This window comes from Trichosurus vulpecula, chromosome 4, assembly GCF_011100635.1.
Source record: "Trichosurus vulpecula isolate mTriVul1 chromosome 4, mTriVul1.pri, whole genome shotgun sequence".
Taxonomy (NCBI): Eukaryota; Metazoa; Chordata; class Mammalia; order Diprotodontia; family Phalangeridae; genus Trichosurus; species Trichosurus vulpecula.
Window position 1 is genome coordinate 4,359,574 of NC_050576.1, and position 14,539 is coordinate 4,374,112.

The window sequence follows — 14,539 nt, forward strand, 5'->3', positions numbered from 1 at the left end:
AATGGGGGTCAAGAAGAAGAGAGGAGAAGCCAGTTGCTCTGATTTCATCATACGCCACTATCTGTAACCAGAAGAGCTTCTGGAGAGGATTAATAATAATGAATTACAATTCTTGAGAGGAGTAGAGGTTTGGTTTTGTCAAGAAACTGTACTATATTCCAGTGAAAGGAATCCCAGGATGCAGATGAACAGGAAACAAATTACAAATTGCTTTCTGAACTATCGTATGCTAGTTAGGATAGGCACAGTAATTTCTAGATTAATTTCACATACTTCATAATTTTTCTACAGTTCAGTAGGGTATTAAGCCACTCAGGAGCTTGATATGAATAACTAAGATCATCATGGCCAAACTAAAACATCTGCTCACCTCGTGCTAGGCTGCCAGGTCAGGGTAAACATGTCTGAGTGGGGTAGATACAATTATGCTTCTGGAGCATGTTTTTTGAAGACAGAATTAATCCAACTTAGTTTCAATGATTTTTCTGTCTTCTAATTAAATTTAAATAAAATTTCTCTAAGCTGTTATTTATTTATTTATTTCCAGTAAGAGATCCATGCTCAATACATTACCTGCCATGATTTGAATATGAAACTTAAAAATGCCTTTTAAGAACTTGATGTCTGAAACATATTTTGAGGCTTTTTTCTTTTCTCCAGGACACAAACTATGAGAAGGAGGTGGACCAGGTGAATTGCGTTATTTCCAAAATAAATGAAATCGTTGCTCACAATTCACCAGTTGTGATACTCCAAAGATGGATACGGGGACATTTGACTAGAAGAATGTGGTATGTTTTATTTTTAACATATCTTTAGATGCTATGGTATCAAGAATGGTATCTTAATTTTCAAAGGAAAACAAAAAAGATTCTAACAATTATGGACAAAGAAGATTGATTTTAATCAGCATTTAATACAGAACTGGATTACTTAAAGAATGGTTTATGAATGCTTAAAAAAGAAAAGAGTAATCACTCGTCCTCAGTATAAGGTTACTAAGAATAATTTCCATTCCATATTGACAGTTGCTAAGCAGGAGATCAGATGAGGCTCTAAACGTAACTTAATTCTAGCCATGACTGGAGACATGGAAGATGGGGAAGGGATGAGTAGACGGCATTTAAAGGTTAGTGTTTGTTTATCTGAGATGTGTCAGGCAAACAAAGAAATGGAAGCTCATGCTGCTGGAGGCTGCCATAATTACTAGAGTTTGCCAAGATGGGTTAAGGGACACAGAGCTTTGTTCTGAAGAAGAGAAGAAAGTAGGGATGTCACCATTGTCTTCAAATATTGGAAAGTTTGTCATGCCACAGAGACATTAGATTTGGTCTGTTTGCCACAGTGGGAGAAAACTGGGACCAGTAGTTGAAAGCTACAGGGAAAGAGACTTTGACTTAATAACAGGATATCTAAAAATGCATCCTGTCTGGTAATGGAATGCAGCTGGTCTGGAGGTGGCGAATTCCCTGTTGTGGAGGTCTGCAAAGGTTATAGACTGAGAACTGAAAGGGGCTTTGAAATTCTTCTAGTCCAATGCTCTCATTTTACAGATGGGAAAACTGAGACCCTGAGAGGTTCAGTGACTCCCTTAAGTCCACACAACTTGGAGGTTCAGATACAGGTCGTCTGACTCCAAATCTAATAGTCATTTTACTGAGCATTTTTGAATGACTATGATCCAGAACATTGTCGAGGTAACTGTGTTTCAGGTCCATTTGACTTGGACTGATGAAGCCCCTTAAATAAGATTCTAGGACTTTAAGGGAAAGGTAAGTCATTTTATGATATCCTTGTGGAAAATGGAGAAAAATTGATGATGTGGTGATTCCAACGTGGGCATTTCACCAGTAATGTAATGATTCTGCCCGAAGCCTGTTGCTTTTTCCTAGGCGAGGTCTTCATACAGTGCTGGGGTGGGCTCTGTGGCCCTCCTCGGCCATGTTATGTTCAGCATTGTTATGTGCACTACTCCCCTGGGTGACTTTGCAAATACACACTTGTTTCAACAATCTGGCTAGCAGCTTCTGTGGGGGTATAAGATTCACCCACAGCCAGCACCCAGAAAGCTGCCAACAGCACAGGTTCTTCTGATCTGCTTAATTAAGGAAAGCAAGGTGAAGGGGTTGACGAGCTTACTTTTAATTCAGCATTCAAATATCATTCAGTTATCTCAGGGAAAAAAGCCAGCACCCTGAACTTCAAAACAAAATGCAAACAAATTACAAACATCAACAGACTTTGTCTGATTCAAATCCCAACACATAGTTACCAGAGTTCAACAAAGTTTCAACATCCGGGTTTACAAGCTGGAGGGCGATAGCAAGTCAGATGGAAAATTCCTGGTGTCCTTAGGGTGCAACAACAAGACAGATGATAATATATAATCTCTAATGAGTGGCACAGGCAAACACTAGGCTTGGAGGCAGAAAGACCTGAGTTCAAATCTTAACTCCCTGGCAAGTGATTTAACTTCTGTCTTCCTCAGTTTCCCCCATTATAAGATGGTAATATTAGTAGCCCCTATTTCTCCAGGTTGTTGCGAGGATCAAATGTGATGAAATTTGTCAAGCACTTTGCAAATCTTAAAATGCTAGATAAGTGTGGTCCACTGAGGAAACCATATCTGACACTGAAGCATTTGACAGTGCCAGTCACACTGGAGTCAAATACGTTGTTTTCTGGGCCATGATTTATGTCTAGTAAGTAGGTGTCAGGTCGCAAATCTATGGAGATTCCTTTACAGGTGAGGATGAGCGCAAGGATAAATGAGCTTAGTGGAAATCCTATTTCCAAGGCTCTTGCGTTCAGTGTCCTGGGCTGTCCATCAAGGTCTGAAGAGAATTGGAAACTTCTGGATCACATGATAAATAATATGGCAGCATAGGCATTTTCTCTGATCCTCATAACCCAGAAACCTCTCCAAAATGGAAATTATGCATCAAAGATAAAACAATTTCAGGTGACTCCATGGTTTAGGACCCCCAGAATCAGAAAGAAGGTTAAAAAATGAATTCATGCCAACCCTGAACTCACTCAGCACCCCATCCCCAAACAGCATCACCACCACCTCTGTAACCTTGGCAGGAAAATTGCACTAGCAAATCCAGGACCTGAAAGGTTGACTTAACATCCAGCGCCACATCCTGGGTCCCTCTTCATCTTTCCAGTGCCATGAAGATCGAGGCTCCATACTGTGGAAGTTTGCTTGGGCTGAAACAGCCGGCCAGTACTATGATAGGCAGTGTCTGCAGGAGAACAGAGGGACAGAGAGAAAGGGGAAAGACATCCATGGGCTTGAAGTGGAACTCAACCTTCTCTCCGCTCCCCTGCCTGGAGCCTTAAAGACTCAAACTACTGAAATCAACTATAACACCACTGGGGTGACTAAGGGTGGCTGGAACTAGGCCAGGTAATTGAGGATATTATAGTGGGACAAAACATCAGATTGCGTGTGGGTGTGGGTGGGGGGGTCCCTGTGGCTTTATGGCACTCTGCCAAGACTGAGGGAAAGAGCTCAGCACCCAGATGAGGCCAGTTCTGTCCCCCTAAAAGTCACTTAGGGCAGACACCTAGGCTGGGAAACCATGACATTGCCCAGTGTGGGAGGAGGTTGAGACATTCTGAGGTCCAGCCCCCAAAGAAACCACCATCAGAGGGGAGGGAGTCATAAAGTGAGTAATAAGGGAAACTAAGGAAAGAAAAAAAAAAAGATACCAAATTTACCAAAGATCTCATAATAATAGTAGGAAAGATAAACCTCAATGTGTAGTAAATGACTTTGTCTCTAAGAATTAATACTGCAAATTAAAGCAAAATAATCCAACTCCTTTAAAAACATTTTTACAATTACATGTAAAATCAATTTTTAACATTAATTTAAAAATTTTTAAGGTTTAAATTTTCTCCCTTTCTCTTTCCCTCTCCGCCGCCCATTGAGAAGGCAAGCAATTTGATGTAAGTTATACATTTGCAAGACATATTTCCATATCAGACATGTTTTAAAAGAAAACACAACTCTCCCCCCCCCCCCGAAAAAAACAAAAAATATAAAGTTAAAAAAGTATGCTTTGATTTCCATTTGGGCTCCATCAGTTCTAGCATTTTGCATCATAAGTCCTTCTGATTTGTCTTGGGTCATTGTACTGCTGAGAATAGATTAAGTAATTCACATTTATTCATTGTAGGATATCGCCATTACTACGTACAGTGTTCTCCTGGTCCTGTTTACTTCACTTTGCATCAGTTCGTATAAGTTTTTTCCAGGTTTTTTCTGAAAGCATTATGCTCATCATTTCATATGGTATGATAGTATTCCATCATAATCATACACTACAACTTGTTCAGCCATTCCCCAATTGATGAATATCCCCTCAATTTCTAATTCTTTGCCACTACAAAAAGATCTGCTATAAATATTTTTGTACATGTGGGTCCTTTTCCTTTTTTTAAAATCTCTTTTGGATACAGAGTTTGGTGGTGGCATTGATGGATCAAAGGATGTGCACTGTTTTATAGCTCTTTTGGCATAGTTCCAAATTGCAATCCAGGGTGGTTGGATCAGTTCACAACTCTACCACGGGTGTATTAGTACCCCTATTGTCCCACATCCCCTCCCATATTTGACATTTTCCTTTTCTATAATATTAGCTAATCCTATAAGTGTGGGGTGGTACCTTAGAGTTGTTATAATTTGCATTTCTTGAATCAGTAGTGATTTAGAGTATTTTTTTTCTCATAGGATTATAGATAGCTTTGATTTCTTCTTCTAAAATTGTTTATATCCTTTGACCATTTATCAATTAAGGAATGACTTGTATTTTTATAAATTTGACTCAGTTCTCTATATATTTGAGAGAAATGAGACCTTTATCTGAGTAACTTGCTGTATTTTTTTCCCCAGCTTCATGCTTTCCTTCTGATTTTGGCTGCATTGGTTTTGTTTGTAGAAAGCCTTTTTAATTTAATGTAATCAAAACAATCTTTTTTTATATCTTGCAGTGCTCTCTGTTTTTGTTTGATTACAAATTTTCCACTTATTCATGAATCTGACAGGTAAAATATTTCATACTCTCCTAATTTTCTAATATCACCTGATATGCCCAAATCATAAATCCATTTTGACCTTAGCGAGGTATGTGGCATGAGATATTGGTTTATACATTGCTTCTGCCAAACTGCATTTCAGTTATTCCAGCAATTTTTGTCAAATAGTGATTTCTTATCCCAAAATAGTGGATCTTTGAGTTTATTAAACATTAGATGATTATGGTTATTTACTGTCATGTCTTGTGGACCTAAGCTATTCCATGGATCCACCACTCTATTTGTTAACCCAGTGCCAGGTTGTTTTGATGATTACTGCTTTATAATACAGCTTGAGATCTGGTATAGGTAGGTCATTTTCCTTCACTTTTTTAAATCAATTCCCTTGAAGTTCTTGACCTTTTGTTCCTTCAGATGAAGTTTGTTATTATTTTTTTTTCTCATGCTATGAAATAATTTTTCGGTAGTTTGCTACAAGGTTGAATAAATAAATTAATTTAGGTACAATTGTCATTTTTATTATATTGGCTTGGCCTACCCATGAGCAACTAATATTTTTCCAGTTGTTTACATTTGACTTTATTTATGTAAACAGTGTTTTATAATCGTTTTCATATAGTTCCTGGGTTTGTCTTGAAATAATCCAACTCTTGATGGGACAAAGGACCCCATGAAATGTGAGGAGGGCATGAAACCATGACATGCTGTCCCTGGGTAGTTAAAAAGAAAAATGGTAATTATGAAAGCAGCATATATGGACTGCCTAGGGAACACCAAACCAAAACAAAGAAACAACAAAACCAAACAATGAGCAGACTAGAAATACTTGAATCTGCTGTGGAAAGCCACACAAAAGAAACAAAAGAGTGACCTCTCCACTGGGAATGCGAATGTGAAGAAGCAAAGGGCAGGCTGGAAGAAGGAGGTGATGGAATTGTGGGTTCACCTGCCTGACTCCATCTGCCTCCTCTCTCTTCCATTTTGGTGTCTTCCTGCTTCAACTACAGTCAAATATCCACATGGAGCTTATCTTAGTAAAGAGTGTGGCCTGCTGGCCTAAGCCTAGTTTATGACAGGCAGCTTTCCACTTTTCCCAGCAGATTTTGTGAAATAGTGAGAGCTGACTCCAGCTTGGGCATTTGGGTTACAGAATGTTATTCTACAAGGTCTGTCTGCTTCTCTTGTGTTTCATTGATTGATTCCACCCTTTATAAGTAAAACAGAATATTTCAATGATTATCACTTTATTGGATAGTTTGAAAGGTAGTATTGGTGGGCACCCCCTTTCCACCCTCCTAAAATTCTTTCTCATTGGATTTTTGACCCAAATTATGCATTTCTGAAGCTAACTGATGTGATCACTGATTTTATGAAGATTTTTGTTCAATGAGACATTCCAAGGAGAGGAAGTGCAGTGTGGTGGAGAGAGGGTGGGATCCTGCCTCAGCCACTTCCCACACCGAATCTGGGATTCTTACAGTGTTTATCTAGTTTTGCAATAGCTTCTCATATACTTTTCTTCTCTGCCACATTTGTGTATTTTGGGACCAAGATTTCTGACAATTGCTTCATCCTCCTGTTATTATTGATCTGTTCTTCAAGCTCAGCCTTTTTTATTTTTTGGAAAGCCATGCTGAAATGAGAGACATTTGTTTTTTTTTTTTTCTACTCCAGTTGTAATAGTATAGCCTATATTATTACGGAACTGGAAATTTTCTGAGTTTGGGTAATACCCTGAAATTTGTATTTATCATCTGTGATTTAAGAATGTCTTCATGATACATCAAAGGCAAACAGCACATCAAAGAGGAAAGAACTTTCGTATCTCCAATGGAATAATTTTAGATAATATTTTCCCACAAAATGCATTTATGCAGTAAAAAAACATACAACGCTTCAAAAGGATTAGATGCCGCATGAAATTTGTTCCTTTTAATTTTCCTTGGCCTAGGGTGGTAGTTATAACAATATTCATAAAAGTTCTTTTGCTGCCCATTTCTGTCTATTATTGGAAATTTTTATTCTCAGGAGCTTTGGATGCAAACAAGCACTTTTACCTGTTTATAGTCATTAATGTTACCCAAAGTGTGTGTGTGTGTGTGTGTGTGTGTGTGTGTGTGTGTGTCTGTACCCAATCACTGTTAGTATAATAATTACTACAATTATTCTTTCAGAAAAAAGGATAAAAAAGTAAATCTAATTAGGAGAATTAAAAGAAAACATTTATTTGTTATTCTCTATAGTCTTCTCTTCAATGGAAGCTCTCATATGATTAAAAAAAACCCTTTATATAACCTCCCTAGCAACCAGAATCCTTTCTGGATAAAAGAACCTGATTTTTTCCCTTTTAGTTGTTATTGGTTGAGTACTTCATGCTATGCTGAGAGAGCTGACCAAGTGATGATTTTTCTACTTCAGTGTAGAATATAGTTATAAAGATGGGACTGATTCTTGAGAAATAGCAACTTTTCTTATGAATTGACATTGAATTCTCTTTCACATACATATATGTATATATATGTATATATGTGTGTGTGTACACACACACATGTACATATAAATACACACATATATATGTATGCGTATGTATGTATATTGTTATCACAGCATCAGTCTGATGTGAGAGCAAGGTATTATTTCTTGAAAGATTAATGGCTTATTCATACTTCCATTATTTTGATTTAATTTACAATGAAAAACGTTAATTTTCTACTTCGATTTTTTCTTTGACTTGCACATTTAGTTTGTGACAAATCTGAATGAGATTGGAATATGATATAATATTTGTTGATTGAAAAGCTGAGCCCTTCTTTTAAATTTAGACCTTACTTTATACTTTTCAGCTGAGATGAAATGAGACTATTGAACACTCAGATATTACCAAATTTGGGCAGAACTTAGAGGTGTGATGTATATAGAATAAGACCATGACATGCTCCTGTGGTCTGAGAAGTCCTATGCCTGTCAGTCATCATTTTATAATATTGAAACTTACTTTAAAAAAAGGAGGCTTGTCACGTAGAAAGGACAGAGCCCTAGACAGTCAGGGCTTATCAATTATCTAACATTCCTAGTTATTGCACATTGGTGAGTCAGTGGGGAAGAATGCTTTTGCCTAGATGGAGACCTTCTGATCTGATTTTAAAACCTTTAAACTGAAAAAGGAGCTTGGGAAGATTGCTCTCTGGATGCAACTTCTAAAGTAGATATTGATGGACAGCAACAAACATGACGTCAACATGACGAGTTGTATAAGCAGCCATCAGTTTGCATGAGATCGTTACAGAGAGCGCGGGCAATGACAGCTCTCCTACATTTATCCATATATGTCTAAATGGTGTCAAATTTCTGTCAAATAGCTGATCATCCATAAAAATGAAGCTAACAAGAGCTCTTCATGTAAGAAGCAAATATGATCGCACCAGAAGGAGAAACAAAGGGTGTTGGGATATGTTACAGATCTCAGGGGCATTCGTTCTACGATGAAATTGTGGTATGGGGCTGCAATGTGACACTGAAGAATAACAAAAGATGAAAATGTCAAGAGTGGAGGACTCTTGAATGATGAGCTCACTACTACACTGTTGATGGAGTTAGGTATTGGTTCAACTGTTCGGAAAACTACATGAGAAAAGTTACTAAACAGCTAATACCCCTGACCTAGAGATCCTATGGTTGGAATATGTCCCTGGAAGATAAGAACAGAGAATGGTATACCCCACATACAGTACAACATTCACCAGGACTTTTTGTTGTAAAAAAGGACAGAAAACAAAGTAGTTGCATGTCTATTAAGGGATGTGGTCTGTAGATTCAATGTAATGTTATTCTGCCATACAAAAATACAGTTATGAGGCGATATAATTAATCATTCTTGGCCCCAGTGAGATGACGACCTTCCTGTCATCTCTGAAGTGGAATAGTTAGCACATGGGATCTCTGCCCTGGTGTGTTTCACTGAGTGTTTTCTTTGTTTTAAGGAAAGGCCAGGGTTGAGTGGCAGCAAGGAGGTAATGAATATATTTACAAATAGATAAATATTTTTCTGCTCATTAGAGGGGCTGGAGAATGTGGTCCACCACCTCTTTTTGTACTGCTAGTGATATAAAGCTGCCCATGTTAGCCCCATTTGCCACAGTTTGGCAACCCCCGGACTGTGCCCTGGGCTCTCTTCTCTTTTCTTTCCACACTATCTGACTTGCTGACTCCATCTCTCATAGGTTTAAATATCTTCTCTATAAAATGACTTGAGTGATCTGTATATGTGGCTCCATTCTCACATCTCCAGCTGCCTATGAGATGTTCAAACTGAATTTTCCACTGGCACATCAAACTCCACATATACATGATAGGAGTTGTCATCATTCCCATTAAAAACCTCCTGTTGACCAAGTTTTCCTATTTCTGTTGTGGGAGCCATTTATTTTACTCTCCCAAGTTCATAACCTTGGCTTTATTCTGGACACTCTCTCTCTCTCTCTCTCTCTCTCTCTCTCTCTCTCTCTCTCTCTCTCTGTTTCTGTCTGTCTCTGTCTGTCTGTCTGTCTCCCTCTCCCTTTCTCTCTCCCTAAATAACAAATCAGTTGCTTAATCTTACAGTTTTTTGCCTCATCTTTCATATCTCATATGCCCATTGCCTTAGTTCAGGCCCTCATCTCCTAGATGATTGCAATGTCCTCCTAATCAGCCTAACTTCCTCAAATTTTTTCTCTACTTCAGACCAACCTCCTTACTGCTTTGAAAGTGATTTTTCCTATGTATATATTTAAACATCTAACTCCTCACCTCAATAGAATCCAGTGACTCCCTGTTGCCTCTAAGATCAAATGTAAAGTCATCTTTGGATTTTAAACACTTCTCACAATCTCACAATTTAGTCTTCTTCCTGTACTCCATGTTCTCATCACACTAGTGTTCTCTCCATTCCTCACACTTGTCTGGCATTAAGTCAGCTGGCATTTATTAAGTACCTACTGTGTGTCGGCCACTGTCCTGATAGGTGAGGATACCAAAAATGCCAAAGATAGGAGGCCAGTTTTATACCTTCTACCTCTGTGCCTTTGCTCTGGCCCTCCCCAAGCCTGGAGAGCACAGCCTCCCCCAATAAGCATCTACACAAAGTCTTTTATGTTCCCCCCTTCTTTAAGTGCCGTTCCTTTCCAATATATTTAATTGCTTGGTATATTTTTATATTATTCTCTATATAGAACTCTATGTAAAACCATGAACATACCGTATAAACCTATCCAACATCATTTTTATGAATATATTTATTCTTTACATAATGATATGTGGACTTGTTTCCTCTACTTGTAGAACATAAGCAAGCTCCTTGAGAGAAAGGAAATCATTTTCCTTTTGTTCCTGAATCCTCATCTCCCCTCATGTTGCCTAACAATAATAAGTAATAAATAAATGCTTGCTGATTGAATGATGAATGAAGTACTCCTTTAGAATAGTTGTGTGGCTGCTGGTTGTGGAACACTCCCTTCTCTGGGAAGTTGAAATTTAAGAGCATTGAAATAGGAATGGAGAAGTACATTATGGCTGTGAATAGGCTTAACACATTATTTTTTAACTAAGATTTTTTATTTTTAGTTTACAACACTCAGTTCTGCATGTTTTTGAGTTCCAGATTTTCTTCCCCTCCCTTCCCTCCCCCCTTCCCCCCAGACAGCATAGAATCCAATATATCTTCTACATGCACCTTCTCATTAAACTTATTTACACAATAGTCAAGTTGTAAAGAAGAATTATGACCAATGGAATGAATCATGAGAAAGAATAAACACAACCAAAAAAGAAGAGAAAAAAAGAGAGCAAATAGTTTGCCTCAATCTGCATTCAGACTCCACAGTTCTCTCTCTGGATGTAGCTACCTCTTTCCGTCCTGAGTCCTTTGGAGCTGTCTTTCAGCCTTGTATAGCTGAGGAGAGCCAAGTCTATCAAAGTTAGTCATCACAGAATCAATATGTCCGTGGTTGTGTACAATGTTCTCCTGCTTCTGCTCCTCTCACTCAGCATCAGATCATGTAGGTCTTTCCAGGTTATTATGAAGTCCGTATCTTCCCCATTTCTTGTAGCACATTATTATTCCATTACATTCATATACCACAACTTGTTTAGCCCTTCCCCAATGGATGGGCATCCCCTCGATTTCCAAGTTTTGCTACCACAAAAAGAGCTGCTATAAACATTTTTGTACATACGGGTCCCTTTCCCACTTGTTGATCTCTTTGGGGTACAGCCCTAGAAGTGGTATTGATGGGTCAAAGGTATGCATATTTTTTAGCCCTTTGGTCATAGTTCCAAATTGCTCTCCAGAATGGCTGGATCCATTCACAACTCCACCAACAATGTCACAGTGTTCCAATTTTCCCACATCCTCTCCAGCACTTACCATTTTCCTGTTTTGTCATGGGCTTAACACATTATAAACAAGGAATTACACAAGAAAAGGATTGTAAATGATGTCTTCAAGGAGATGGATGGGGGCAAATGAGGATGGGCTGGTCATGTGACAAGAGGGGAGGATAACTGATGGACAGTTACCAGCTCTGTTGTTGTTCTTACAATGTCCAGGGAAAACATGATATCGGTCCCAACATGGTGGACAGACCACCTGGGATGAAATCACTGGAAGATATGGGCAGGAAAGAATCTTGGAGGAGGAGAAGGTTTGTCTCACTTATAGTTTGCACCCCTGGAGGGAATGGGGCATTGGATGAGATCACTGAACTGTCTGAGTACTAAATTAAAGTGTAAAATCATACGTAGCTCAATGCATACACACATACAGCATGGGAGGAGACACGCTTAGAAAGCAATTCAAATGAACAAGAAGTACCAGGTGGTTTTGGCTGACCGTGAGCATCTGAGTCACTTGTGTTAGGATTCGACAGCAGAAGAAAAAGCTGTTGACCTTCGATCACCTTTAGAAAAGTAAAGCATCTGTTCAGAACAGGTGAGATGGTGGTTTCTCCTCTTCCACCCTAGCCAGACCACATAGGCAGTACTAGGCACAGTTTTTGATGAATCATTTTGGAAGAGACATGTTGAAAAGATTTAATCCAGAGGTGTACTGAAGAAGCTGCAGGAGTTTAGTTCAAAGGAGGGAGATACTTAATGAGGGCCTGATCATAGTCTTCCAGCATTTGAAGGTTGCTATGTGGAAGAGAGGGATTAAGATTATTTTGCTTAGTTTCAAAGAGCAAGGCTCAGGTGAGTGGTTTTAAGCTGAAGGGATTTTAGATGGAGTAATATAATTAGAATTATCCCAAAATATAATGGGCAGGCTCAGGCAGGGAGGGAGCGTGCTATCACCACTTAATGCCTTTAAACAGGGCTTTGATGATCAATTGCTCATCAGGTTTCATAGGGGATTCATTCTTCTCTTTGAGGTTGGCTATAGAGGACCTCTGGCACACTCTCAAACTTTGGCATTCTTTGATTCTTATTAATTGTTGAATAATTTGAACCTTCCATAAAGAGTGCTAAATATATGAAAATTGCAACTTAAAATTAAGTTAATTGGGAAGTAATTGTTTTCAGTATTGAAGTTGTGGGTTTTTTTTGCTTTCTTAAGGGATGCTCTTTGAATATGAAAACTTTCCTTTAAATAGCAACATGAATTGGTATATTAAAATTTATTTTTCTTGTAGCTTTAGAAAAACACATAATTTAATCTATTGCATAAAGTAAATTACCTTTGTATTTCCCACAGGGAAAATTTGGAAATCTCATTTTTGAACTGTAATGGTTACACTATTACTAGTCCCTTTCATGTAACTGAATACTATTTTCTACCATTCCATTATTTTTGTAATATTGAAGAATATTTCTCAGTTCATCATTTATAAATACTACTTAAGTCTGACTTTTCAAAATGCACATGTTCCAGATTGTCAGCCATAAAACACATATAATTAGAGCAAATCCCATTTATACAGCTAGAGAGCTTCTCTCAAAGAAAACAAAAGGAGGTGCATGGTCTTGGTGGACCAATGACCACCTCTATGGAATTATGGGTATTTTAGCATTGCAGCATTACTTCTCACTCAAGGCATGTGTCAATCCATGCCAGTGTCGTGGCCTAAATTCTGGGGATTCTCTAGAAGCTTTCAGTGTATGTCCATCTAAAATTGATTAACAACTCCTACCAATGACTACATAAGCCAGGCCTATCTTAGAACACAGACATATTTCATCCCATTGTGAGTCTGCCAAAAAAGCATTTTTTAAAATCAAAATGATGTAAAAATTCAAAGACCGTTATATGATAAGGAAAACTCTTTCAAGTATTGAATCTTTTGAAGGGACCGTGCATGCATGGACTTGGACACGTTTTTAAATGAGCCATTACCCATGTTGTCTTCTGATGAGTAGTGGGCCCATTTCCTCTGCTTTGCATTAATCTGAGATAGCTAGGTGGTACAATGGTTAGAGGAGTGGGCCTGGAGTCTGGAAGGCTTGAGGTCAAATCCAACCTCAAACAATTGCTAGCTGTGTGACCTTGGGCAAGTCACAGCTTCTCTTTGTTTCCTCAACTCTAAAGTGGGGATAACAACATCACTTCCCTCCCCGGGTTATTGTGAGATCCAAATGAGGTGATGTTTGTAAAGCACATCGCACAGTGCGTGGCACACAGCAGGTGCTTAATAAGTGCTCCATCCCTTTCTTTTCCCCACAGTCTCTGCTGATCAAAACGCTTCCCTTCCATCAAAGCCCAGTTTGGCCAGCACCTCCTCAGGGTCTCTTGATTCCACACTCCTGGCTCAATGCAATGTTTCCCTGTCGATCGATTCTCTAAATCCCACTTGTCTGGGCATCTCTTCTGTGCTCAGTGCCTTCTGCTTCACACTGTCTTGGTGTGCACATCCTCATTCCCCTCTATGATTGTGAACTCCCTGAGGACAGGGGCATGTTTAGCGCACAGCGTCCTGCATGATGCAGGCACTTCAAATGCAATTGAATTCAGTGTTTTCCAGGGTTTTTTATCAGAGATGGGCTTATTCCATTTGTGTTTTTTCATAATCCTTTACAGACTGATAGCTCTGGGATTATGTCTGTTTGTTTATAGGTTGTACTCAATCCACAGGACTGAACCATGAGTTTGACAGTGCTTATCTTCATAGCTTTGATTGGGTTCACATGGGATAGATCCGATGGGGGCTCATTTGATTCCACTGTAGCATCATAGCTATCCACCACACCTCCATCCAGAGGTACACTTCTGTTGGTTATTGTCATCATCTTCTCATCTTTTCTGTTGGAAATAGTTCGAGTTTTCTTGCTGTTAGTCTTTTCCATTTAATATCGTATAGACTATTGCACAGAGGGGTGCACCCAGGTGGTACCTGATAGAGTGTCTGAGCCTGAAGTCAGGAAGGCCTGAGTTCAAACCCAGCCTCAGATGTTTACTAGCTGTGTGACCTTGGGCAAGTAACTTACCTCTGCCTCAGTTTCCTCATCTGTAAAATGAGCTGGAGAAGGA

The 14,539-nt window shown here is 38.8% G+C and overlaps 1 protein-coding gene across 1 annotated transcript in view; it reads left to right on the top strand.

The window, feature by feature from the left end:
* The window catches only part of LRRIQ3 (leucine rich repeats and IQ motif containing 3), a 135,514-nt gene that overhangs the window by 26,623 nt on the left and 94,352 nt on the right, over positions 1–14,539 (top strand). The window contains exon 3 of the mRNA XM_036757801.1: positions 661–791. Within this exon, the coding sequence (XP_036613696.1) occupies positions 661–791 (131 nt within the window). The remainder of the gene's footprint in view (positions 1–660; positions 792–14,539) is intronic.